Genomic DNA, 11802 nt, shown 5'->3' with positions numbered 1-11802 from the left:
TGAAGTTTTGGACTAAGCCTAAAATTTAATTAAAGTTTTGGAGTGGGGCTAAACCCACTTTAACCCTGACCCTAACCCACTTGAGAGGGGGTTTTGGGGGTTGGGGCTTTTTTCTGGCCCCCTACTTAAGGGGCTTCTTAAAATAGGGCTTTTTCAATAGTGGGTTGGGGCTGGCCCTGGAGCCATGGGTTAAATTGACACCTCTAGTTGTAGTGACACGACATGTTATAGATAGACTAAACTAGAATTAGGGAGGGTCTTTTTGTTTGATTTTTTTGGAAGAGTGGAAAAAAGAGAGGATAAAAACTAATTGAGTAAGAATAAACATTAATAAGGAAGAAAGGGATCATAATAGCCCTTTTGAAAAGAAGATTGAGAACAACACCCATAATTGAGATACGGCAACAAAGTGGGACAAATTTGGATTTGACTATCTCATCCTTTTATGAAGTAAAAATCCATTCTCCATCAGGAAACAAATGTTCTACCCACCCTCACATCTTCTTTTTCTATTCCAAATATTAATTAAATAATTTTTTGACAAAAAGATAAAATTCACAACAAAGAAAACAAGTATTATCAAGTATTTAATTTTAAAAGGATGCAAATTTTCTTTTCTCCAATGTGAAATATTAAGAAATAAATTATAACAATATAAATATCTTAAGAGTATTAAAAAATAATGGATAAATGTCAAATAATTATTGAAAAGAGTAAATGATGAAGTGTGTGCCTTATAAATAAGTTATGAAATTAAGGACTAAAAAAAGTTAATATAAGTTTATCAGCTTATTTAATAAACTAAGGTGCTTTAGTAATTTAAATTTGTGACATGTACAAGGATGATAGAATGAGTATGGGACAAGACATACATGTATATACGCAACTCGTCTTTGACTGCATATCCTATTTTAAAAAATAAAATACATGTATATTTATACTCATACCCAACCAATTCAAGATTTTTTTGTTATTGAGACAATATCCACAACAACATATTTATTTGTCATTCACTATTACCTTTTAATGTTATATTTCATTATAAGAAGGAAGGGTATTGTATTTACATTACCAATACTTGAATTAATGGGCAAAAAAAAAATCCATTAAGGGAAGAAAAGTGAGAAATCAAAGAGGAAATATCTTGAAAGCTTAATTATCTTATTGACATTCTTTTAAAAAAGTCTTTGCCACAATATATTTAATCATAAGAATAAATCAGTCACATCCCTGTTAATGATATGATAATGCTTGAGACTGCTTGAAGAATCAACAACGATAGATTGGAATATATATATATATATATATATATATATATATATATATATATATATATATATATATATATATATATATATATATATCAAGGAAAAATGAACATAATAATAAAGGACAGAAACCTAAAAAGTGTGATAAGTTTCAATCAGACAAAAAATTGTGAATAATTATGTAAATGGTGAACAGCCAAGCAAATGCATGTATCAAAAACAGTGACTGGTGATAGCAAGACCCTCTGAGATATAAACTAATGTAAATTATGAATATTATATAATGTATGGTTGAGATATCCAATTGAGGGCCCTATTGCTGCAAACAATGAAAACACATTTCAGAGACACATAATGATCTTGTGATAATAACTTGCACATGATTTTGTTCATGAATAGAGAAACTGTCACTGTTATCAACAAAAGTTGTTAGGGTGACACCACTCACAAGGTTTACTTCCATCAAAATTAATGGTTTCTGTAAGCAGGTTAAGTGATCAAACTCCTGCATAAAATGGAAATCATAAAAGAAAAATAACCCTTTTCTCCAATGAACTTTCATATGGCTGTTTTACTTGTTGAAATGAAACTGAACAAACCCTCCTTCACCACACTTCCACCTAACCTAGAATATCATAAAGACAAGTTTCTTGTTTCTTGCACTCATTAGTCAAATCCATATCTTTACTTGCAGATTTTAGCTTACCTTTGAAGCTCTATAAAGGGTGAAAAGGAAACAATGCAGATTCATAGCAGCATAAGCATCACCATTATCATAATCTGTTTACAGCAAGCATGAAGTTCTCAGGAGAATTTTCTGCCCTTGTGCTTCTGATCCTTGTTGTTTCAACTTCAGAGGCTGCAATTTCATGCAGTGATGTGATAAAGGACTTGAGGCCTTGTGTGAGCTACTTGGTGAGTGGAAGTGGACAGCCACCAGCTGCATGTTGCTCAGGAGCCAAGGCTCTTGCCTCTGCTGCATCAACATCAGAGGATAAGAAAACTGCTTGTAACTGCATCAAATCCACTGCCAAGAGTATCAGCATAAACTCACAATTGGCTCAGGCTCTTCCAGGGAAATGTGGAATAACCCTTCCTGTGTCTATCTCTCCCAATGCAGATTGTTCCAAGTAACACTCTTTAATTAGTACAACCTTTTCAGAAAAACATTATCAGACAATTTTACCTGCATAAACTGAGTTCATGCATGATGCAATTTGTAGAAGCTTTCATGTGATTTCTTCAACTTTTCATTTTTAATTTATGAAAAAGTTCATTTTAATTTGCGAAGAATCTCGTTTCATTTGTTTTTTACTTTATCCTAAAAATACTTCTGAAAAAGTTTGTTTACTACAGAATTATTATTTTTAAAATAGCTTTATTATTACTTCGTGAGTGTATCAAATAATGAGTGAAAATTGGTGACTTTTTTTCAATAACTTTTAAATAATAATGAAAAGTCTTTTGTTAGGGTTTATTTTCTTCACTCACCGCTATTTTCATATATTTTTTACCCAGTGGGAAACTTTTTACACTCGAATTAAATTACTTGTTTTCTTTTTTAATTGATTTTATTAATTATTTGGTACATTTTTTGGCAGGGTTGGTTGAAGCTTGGAATTGGAGTTTGTTGCAAGCATGCTCAACATTTTTTCTGCTATCGTATATGTATGGGAACTTATCATATATTATGTAATAAACAGGAATCTACCTACGTGGATTTCTTCATTCATCACTGAGTGCATGTTTTTTGTTTTTAACATGTTGTCTTAATAATGTCGTTTCCAATCTACCTTGATTGTAGAGCCTTTTTTATTTAAAGTTCACAAATGTTGTTTTGCTATCTATTCGAAGAACATTGTTTAACGTTATTTGGATGACAATAACAGTATTCAAAACTCATAATAAATAAAAAGAAGGTGCTATGAATAAAATATAATAGTGTATGCTTTGCAAACCATTCAAATCAATCTAAACTAAAGTTAATTAACCTGGATCTAATATCATTCATATAAAAGGTTCTAAAGATTAATTATGATAAACACTAAGAAAGTTTTAGTTAATTATAGTCAAATAACACAATATTTACTGTACTCATGATTAGTTTCTGATTCACTAATTCAACTAATCCAAAAAAAAAAAAAAAAAAAAACTCACGCCAAGACGAAAAAAATATGCATGACAATATTGTTAATTTTTGTTCTAACTATTTTAAATATTGAATTTGAGATTATTTTCAATTGATTGATAGAATATATTTTTTTAATATGAGATATATATGACTCTAATTCTTTAATCAAAACACACTAAAAAAAGAAAAAAAAACATTGCTGGTGTTTACTTTTTGTTTGTCAAAGGCATTATTCGTGGTTGACTCCAACTCAAATACGTGTTAGGCACTATCTCCATTAGGCACGTTATTAAATATAAACATTTTCAATCTAGATTGTAAATTTAATAAGATCAGCTTTAATTCATACAACATTTCATTTTACAAGATTATGTTTAATCCATACGAAGTCATAGGTGATTGATAATTTATGAATAAATATAAATTATGTTATAGGCCACTACTTGGTTCAGTGTCATATATTTTAAAAAAGTATATTTTAAGACAATCATGTATTAATAATAAATTCTTAACTTAATAATATAATATCTAGCAATATAATTTTTTATTATATTAAAATATATTTAAATTATAAAAATATACTTCTTAATCGGATGACTTAACTATATATATTAGTGCCAAGATTAATATATCATGTGAACAAAATTGATAGAAATGTATCCCCTAGAATTACCATATATGATTGAAATTGAGAAAAATTAAATTTATGAAAATTTTGGAGAGAAATATATCTGAAAATGAAAGGGTTATCCTTTTAGCATAATTGGCGTTCGAAAGTTGGATATGTTTGAAAAACTTGTTGAATGGGACAAGAACTAATCATTAATTATTTATGTATTGATGGACTCACATGACATGTGGCATGAATACATGCTTTGACTTGAAAAACTAACATTTGGGTAAAAAGGGTTTTGCAATGAGCAATTTACCCTAACTCACCATCAACCACATTTATGAGAAATTGACTCCTAATAAGTGTTATTTGCACCAACCTTTTATAGGAATCTAAATTACACACTATGCTCTTTCATTTTCAATCTTCTTCCCAAACACCATTAATGTATCACTATTTCTCCAAAGAAAAAACACAACATAGGTTTCAAAGGACATGTGATCTCACTTCAATAATCAAGAAACACCTTCCTTCTAGACCTTTGCTATAAAACTATGCTATTTAATAAACATATAGGTGTATATCTGTAGGAGACATACTTATATATATACAACATTTGCTTCAGAGAAATTAAGCTAAAGGAATAATAACAATTTTTTTTTTTTTAAATTTCATCTCCCATTCAATTCAATGGACAGAGAAAACATAAGGAAAAAATATAAGAGTAAATCGACTAGAGATAAGGCCAATTTATAATATATAAGTGGGGTGCAGACCTCACCTTACCACCCATTAATATCTAGTCTCACGTTCGATATGTATATACATCAGCGTGAGGGAGGTGAGTTAGACCTAGACTTCACTTTACAAGTCGGTTTTGTGGAGTTCAGTTAGGCCTACAACCCACTTCTAACAAAAATATATTATTTTACCGATAAATAAAAAACAAAGAAAACTATTTTCTACTGTTCATATTTTTTTCATTAAATTTTATTTCGATAGCGCTTCGTGATAAAAACAAAAAAAAAAACAAATAAGACTTACCTCTTTACAGAAATCTTATATTGCTCAAAACCTTAACTTCTACATCTAACAAGTGAAAAACATAAGATATAAGATTTAATCATTACTATTAACTATATATAATTGGTCACGTAATTATAATCTTGATTATTTATTTTAATTGCATGATTAAGGTTATAACTTTGTAGTTCTCCAACAGAAGGTCTTTTTGATACGAAATTTTCCATCAGCATTGTGATTAGATTAATTATGCAATCATGACAAGTGATAGAACTTTCACATCTCTTTGCAATATCGTTATTTGGTTTTTTTAAAGAAAGAAAAAGAAGGAATCTTTTTATAAAGCTATTAAAACCCATTTGAAAAAAAGTATCTTTTCCGATTTCTCTCCTTCATGTAAAGCTGAAACATAATTAACAAAGCTTTTACAACCAGTCACAAGAAAGAAAAAACAAGAACTTCAACAAAAATAATAAAAGAAAACACTAATGACGTATTTCAATTCAAGTTATTATATTTTTAATTCTGTCATTTTACCCTTATCTTAACCAAAAGTATGGAGTGGAGAGTTAATTTTTAAATCATACGACAAAAAAGACATAATAATTGAACTTAAAAGTCATGCTTTTCAAAATTGGAGTGGACTTAACATTGAGTACATTTCATGAGCATTATAAAAATTCATATAAAAATTACCACATGATTATTGAAGAGGTATTCGTTTTAATTAGTTCACAATATGTTTTTTTGTTCTTGATTGATTACATAATTTGCATTGCAACTCCAAACGTCTATTTTTTTAATGGAAATTTATATATTTTTTTCATTAAGAAAAAAGAAAAAGAACAACAATGAATTAACTCTTCAAATGAAAACCCTCATTCTAATTTGCTAAAACAATTGATATCAAAAGCATGGACATAAACCAACAACAATGAAATCATCTTAAATTGAAGCTGAATGGATAAATTAAATAATAGTCAAATGTAATTCAACTATAAAAAGGATTTAATAAAACGGATATGTATAATTGTTTAGACAAATTTAATTGAATTGTAATATATTGTAAGTAAACTTAATCAAAGTTTAGTCAAAATAGTTCTATTTATAAGCAATTTATTTTTAAGAACTAAATCAAAAAAATATTTTAATTTTTCAAATAACTCATATTTTCTAATAGGTTTAAACCCTTTTTTGGTCCCTAAGTTAAGTTTTGATGTTCAGTATAGTCCCCGCTTTTAAAAATGTCAACCTTTAGTCTTTATGATATGAAAAATATATCAAATCAGTCCAACAAATCACAAGTTTTTCATTAAGTGATTTGTTGTTCATAACACCTTCTGTTAACAAATCAAAAATCACAAAATATTGGATATCTAGGTATGAAAACTTGTGATTTATTGTTCATTAAGTGTTGTCATGAGGACTAATTTGATATATTTTTCATATCATAGGAACTAAAGGTTGACATTTTTAAAAACGGGAACTAAACTGAACATCAGAACTTAACTTAAACATTTCTAATACAATTAAGCTCCATATAACCATGATTTAATAAAAATTTCTGAACCGCCCTTTAAATAAATATGTTTGAACACAATTTTTCAATAAAGAGAAAACACTTGATTTCTTATATAAAACTTAATTGAGCTATAATAATAGTGTAAAATACTTTCTTTATCCAATCATTCATTAGCAATAATAAACTAAAAAAGTGTATTAATTTTTATAATTGATTTACAATATAAAAAACTTCACTCTAATAGTATTACTCCATAGAAGAATCTCTTTGTATATACTTAGTAGATAAATCATAAAGCTTTTCCCCTACTTGTATACATGTATATATAATGCTACTTTCTTAAAGGGTCAAAGAAATATAAATATATGAATAAATTAAGGGTAAGTGATAAAGAGGTGGGTGCATAACCAACCACAAGGGTGGCTTTTATGAAAGAAAATGCTAGCTTCCCACACTAACATATACAATTCAATCTCATATATGGGTCCATCTATATCAGCATCACAATAAGGAGATAACGCGTTTCTTCACATCTTTTTTCTCTTTTTTCCAAGCTCTTCTATAGTCTAGGATAATTGATGTGAAGTATATTCCAATTATAAAAACATAAACTTTAATGCCATAAATTGTCCACAAAGATTAGACTACTCTTGAACTGCATAATCACATGTGTGCATGTATCTCTCATTTTCTTTTCTTTTTTTCTTTCTTTCCACCATTACTTTCTTTAATTAAAAAGCCACCCACTAAGGTTAGGTCACAAGCAAGAACATAAACATAAACAAATGTCCTTATTGAGACAGCTTTTCACTGATGAAACATGGTAATAATTAAAATAAAAAAATACAGTCTCCCCATGTACCATAATAGAATATTCTGTTCACATTCACAACTCAGCCTTCACAGCTCCTGAGAGAGGAGCAAACAAAAACAACAAATATATATATAAACAGGAAAACAAAATGAAGAAACTTGTTTCTTGTAAATCTAAGAAACTCACTGCCTTTTTCTCCAACAATTTTTTGGAGACTTTGAAGGTTCAAGAGCTTCATTATACACCACAACTCTAAGTTGTACCACAAGATACTAAAACAGCTAAACTAGACAAAAAGAACACCTACTCATCCTTCTTTTTTTTTTTCTTTTCAGTTTTCTTTGCTTAACATGAATGATCAAGGGCAATTGGGGTTTCTACCAGGACCACCATAATAGAAGTAGTTACCCCAATCTCCAGCACTGCCAGTTTGAACATTGTAGCAGCTATCTTGCTCAGTGTAAGTGCCAAGATCTTTTGGAGCTCTAAGCTTGTTGTTACCATCAACAATCTGAATGTTCTTGAAGTAACTAGCCTTGCCAAAACCTTCCTCAGGGAAATGGCCGCTTCCCATTTGAGTTGAGGTGTGTTGGCCATCAGATTCAGAGTTCACAACCTCTCCTCCCCACTCAATCATTGAGGCACTGTCAGAAAGGTACGAGAATAGAGGAGCTGGCCAGTATCCCATAACATGATCACTTCCAAACTGCATCCACCAGTTACCCTCTTTGGGGTCCTACATACACATTGGTTTTCCATAATAGACAACATCAGATGACTTTCTTCCATGTTATTAAATTCATGGACCCCTAAAACAATGTAGCATTCAGATATAATGAAGTGTGTGTCAGAGATTCTCTCAATTTATAATTGACTAGTGTGGTCTGCAAAAACCAACGGTAGCAATATACTAATGGTAGTGTTTGTTGAGTGCTGGGCATATTTTCATGCCAGAATGTCCAATATCAAGAGATAATATATAAAAAAGGATATAACAATGTACCTTCCAGACCAGGATGCTGATATCATATTGGGAAGAGCTATACTTGGAAAGAGGGGAGATGCTTGCTCCTAGAGCTATATCACTGTTAATTTGAATAAAGCCAGAGCAAAGGAGATTATAACAACCAGTAGCTTGATATGCATCACTCTGTCATGGTGGTCGAACAATTGAATCAAGTGAATAAGAAACACAAAAGTAATTAGAGGAAAGGACAAAATTTGAGTGCTTGAATTGATAACTTACTGTCCAATAAGTGAAGAGTCTAGTGTTGTTGTCTCCATACAAATCAGGGCTGACCTGATTACCAGAACAGAAAAAAAAAAAAAAAAAAACAGAAATTGGAAATTAGAAGAAAGGTGATAAATCTAATCTTTATGAGCTGAATTTGAAAACATTTGCAGACAGAAGAAGACAACGGAGAAAATATTTAATAATACCTGCCAACCTGCTTCAATACTGTTGAGATCTTGACCAAAAGAGCCACCTAGAATCCACATTTGAGACAGGCTAAATTCATTGGGTTGTTGAATTTTTGGCTCCCAAACGTTTATGGTTGCCTTGGCTCCATAATACTTATCCCCCTCCACATAAGCTATGGCATGCTAAATGCTCCAAAAAGATCAAAGGAATAAAGAAAAATACACAAAATCAATAAATAAGTAATCAGCTTTTATCCTTTGCTCCCATACTATCTTGTTTTTCCTTTTGCATAAAAAGGAGACCTAATATGGTAGGTAGTTTACAACTTTTTCTATCTTCTTTTGCATAGAAAAGAGGCCCAATATAGTAAACAGTTTTTCTTTTTTAATTTTCCTTTTGTTGGTCATAGAAATGAAATACATGAGAAATGAGGGTAATTTTGCTCAGTTAGCAGTAGATTAAACTAGCTTCTTCTTTCGGATGTATATTCACAGGTTCCCTCCTTTGAAGGTTTGTACACACTCTCAACCTCCCAATTGAACTGGCTGTTACTGCATTACAAGTATCATGCATGGTAGAGCAGCAGTACCTGGTGGCCACTCTGACTGATGAGGTCTGGTAGAGGTTTTGCTGGCTTTGGCTGAGGAAAGCTCCTTACCTTCTTCTTTCCAAATTGTTGAATAGAGCTTGCCCTTAGTATGTCATTCTTTGAGGTCCTTCTGACAGGAATTGTTCCTTGAGGGCACCTTCCTTTTCGGTGCCACAGCTGAGTAATAGGCTTCGAATTTGAAGAGACTTTGCTCTCCCCAAAAGGGTGCCCTTCAGGATGGAAACTTGGTTTCATCTGCATCAACAACCCGTGATTATTTGAAATTCAAGTTTGAAACCAAGGAAAGAGAAAGAAAAATGGAGCTAACCAGGGAAATTTTTTTGAATTATAGCATGAAAAGGCACTAGATAAGAAAAGTAAAATTCTTCACCTGAATCTTGTGATTTTTGAGGTCAGGGTGATCCAAAGCTGGCTGGTGAGAGACATGGACGCAGTCAATGATATCTCCATCAGGACTCTGCTTTCACAACAACAGAAATGCAAATTAGAAAGAATTATGCTCATGGATGTGCACAAAAAGCAAATGAACCAAACCGAATTACACTACAATTCCTAATAAAACCAGGGGAAAAAGTGCCACTAAAAAGCAAACATAGAATCTGCTCAAAATTCAAGAACAAGTGAAAGAGACTAAAAGAAGTCCCCCAGGTGAGACAACAGGAGCATCCAGAATTAAAGTTCCTTTCACCGAAAAAGGTCCATTGTTGTGCAAACACCAATTAGAAAAACAGTTAAGCAATGAGTGAAAAGTGGAAGAGGCAAAAGAGAAATAAAAGTGATAGCAGAATTAAGAAAGAAAAGAAAACTAGCTCTCTCTTTCTCTCTCTATACCTTGATGGACCTTACAGGAGGCCTATTCAAGTTCTTCAATTGCTTCTGAACCTGAAGCTTCTGACTTGAATCAGCAAAAGCCAAAGGCACCACCACCACCAACATGTAAAGAAACAACAACACAACCTTCCCCATTGCAGCAACCTTCCTAACCAAAAGCATTCAACTAAATGAGAAATCTCAAAGTGGGTTTCTAAGACTCCCTATAGAACCCAAAGGGTAACCAAAAACCATAAAAGATTTATAGCGCACACAGAAGACCAAGAGGAACCAATTAAATGGCCTTAAAACTATGATGGGTTGTTTTCTTGTTAATAAAAAGGCCAATCTTTTTTCTCTTCCCTTTTTATATATTTTCTTAAAAAAAAAAAAATTGGAGTCTTTGATTCTCTCTCCCTACCCTTCACCCAACTTTGCTGGTTATCCTGCGCACCCCACCACCAACCGCAACAAGCACCACCACCCTTTGCTGCACACACAAAATACAAACAAAAAAATGTGCTTGACACCTTTGACAGGGTTGAGTAAGAGAGGGGCCCTTAAAATTCCCCTCCTTGGGGGTTCCTTATTTGTAGCTTTGTTCCTCACAAGGCTACAAAATACACTGCCGACGCTTTCAAGGGAAAAGAGAAGGGCATTATGGGAACTCATGACCAAAGCAAAAAGTCTTTTATGGAAATGCATGGTCGTGTTCTATCAGAAAATAGAGGTTCCACTACTCACAGTGCCAAGAGAGAGAAAGAGTGTTAGTTCCCGCTACGATGGACCAACTATCTTCTCTTCTTAAATTACCCTTTTGCCCCTTAGGGTCACGGGATTGAAAATTGAATTCCAATTTTCCTTTCTCGCTGTTTTTGTTGTTTTGCTTTGCCTCTGCTCCAAGCTGTAGCTGTGGAAGAAGATAAAGGATGGAAGTGGGAATATCGAATTCTTTCTTCTTTCCATTGTAATCACCAGATTACTTCAAATATTTTTTTGTTTTGTTTTCTTCCATATGATTATCCAAACAAATGACTATGGTATGGCGAAGTTAAATTTTATACGTTTAATTTAATTTGAAGTTTTATACAGTATTTTAACTTTCTAATTTTAGTTCGTTTTTTAAATTTTAAATCAATATCTATACATCTATATAAAATTCTTTTTTATTTCAGATTTATCATTTAAATTAAATTTAAATAAATTAAAATAATTATTTCATCAATTTACAATTTAATTATGTAAAACCAAAAAAATAATATTTTAGAAGTGGTAATAGTTTAAAAATAGTGAGAAACCTACTATCTCTCTATAAACTACTTTTTTAGACTTCTCTACTTTCTAAGAGTTCTAACTTCTAAGTTATCTCTTTAACAATTAGGAAGTACATAGGAGATCACATGAGAGTAATCTACACTTCTATCTGATCAATTTTTTGTTCAGAGCAAGTAAGTTTTTATCCTTTTTCCTTTTAATTGCAGTTTATGATCATGCAGAGAAATTTGTTTTTGCATGTATTAAAATGCTTCTTTCTTGACTCTTGGTCAATTTGAGGTTCTAAAGTTTGATTTCGAGCACCAATTGGTGA

General features: G+C 31.5%; 2 protein-coding genes across 4 annotated transcripts; one reads left to right on the top strand and one right to left on the bottom strand.

The window, feature by feature from the left end:
* Positions 1-1747: 1747 nt before the first annotated feature.
* Positions 1748-3111, top strand: LOC106761608 (non-specific lipid-transfer protein 8). The gene is made up of 2 exons (XM_014645177.2): positions 1748-2398; positions 2870-3111. Exons 1-2 carry the CDS (start codon positions 2064-2066, stop codon positions 2877-2879), a joined length of 345 nt encoding a protein of 114 aa, XP_014500663.1. The 5' UTR covers positions 1748-2063; the 3' UTR covers positions 2880-3111.
* Positions 3112-7361: 4250 nt separating this feature from the next.
* Positions 7362-10864, bottom strand: LOC106762296. Of its 3 annotated transcripts, none has more exons than XM_014646125.2 (8): positions 10636-10864; positions 10236-10383; positions 9775-9861; positions 9384-9638; positions 8812-8976; positions 8618-8671; positions 8375-8521; positions 7362-8107 (listed from the first exon to the last, which is right to left on the bottom strand). In XM_014646125.2, the coding sequence occupies exons 2-8, from the start codon at positions 10368-10370 to the stop codon at positions 7730-7732; spliced, it is 1221 nt and encodes a 406-aa protein (XP_014501611.1). In that variant the 5' UTR covers positions 10371-10383; positions 10636-10864; the 3' UTR covers positions 7362-7729. The 3 variants fall into 3 exon arrangements, with proteins under 3 accessions (XP_014501611.1, XP_014501610.1, XP_014501609.1); XM_014646124.2 differs by having other exon boundaries at positions 10236-10379; XM_014646123.2 differs by having other exon boundaries at positions 10236-10864.
* Positions 10865-11802: the final 938 nt, after the last annotated feature.

Source organism: Vigna radiata, chromosome 5, assembly GCF_000741045.1.
Source record: "Vigna radiata var. radiata cultivar VC1973A chromosome 5, Vradiata_ver6, whole genome shotgun sequence".
Classification (NCBI taxonomy): Eukaryota; Viridiplantae; Streptophyta; class Magnoliopsida; order Fabales; family Fabaceae; genus Vigna; species Vigna radiata.
This window is presented reverse-complemented; position numbering and strand designations above follow the sequence as displayed.

Coding starts and splice junctions, on each gene's coding strand:
- LOC106761608 (XM_014645177.2), top strand. CDS start 2,064: ATGAAGTTCTCAGGAGAATTTTCTGCCCTTGTGCTTCTGATCCTTGTT.
- LOC106762296 (XM_014646123.2), bottom strand. CDS start 10,397: ATGCTTTTGGTTAGGAAGGTTGCTGCAATGGGGAAGGTTGTGTTGTTG. Junction 8,672..8,811: donor GTATTGAAGCAGGTTGGCAG/GTATTATTAAAT, acceptor TCTGGTAATCAG/GTCAGCCCTGATTTGTATGG. Junction 8,522..8,617: donor GACTCTTCACTTATTGGACA/GTAAGTTATCAA, acceptor CCACCATGACAG/AGTGATGCATATCAAGCTAC.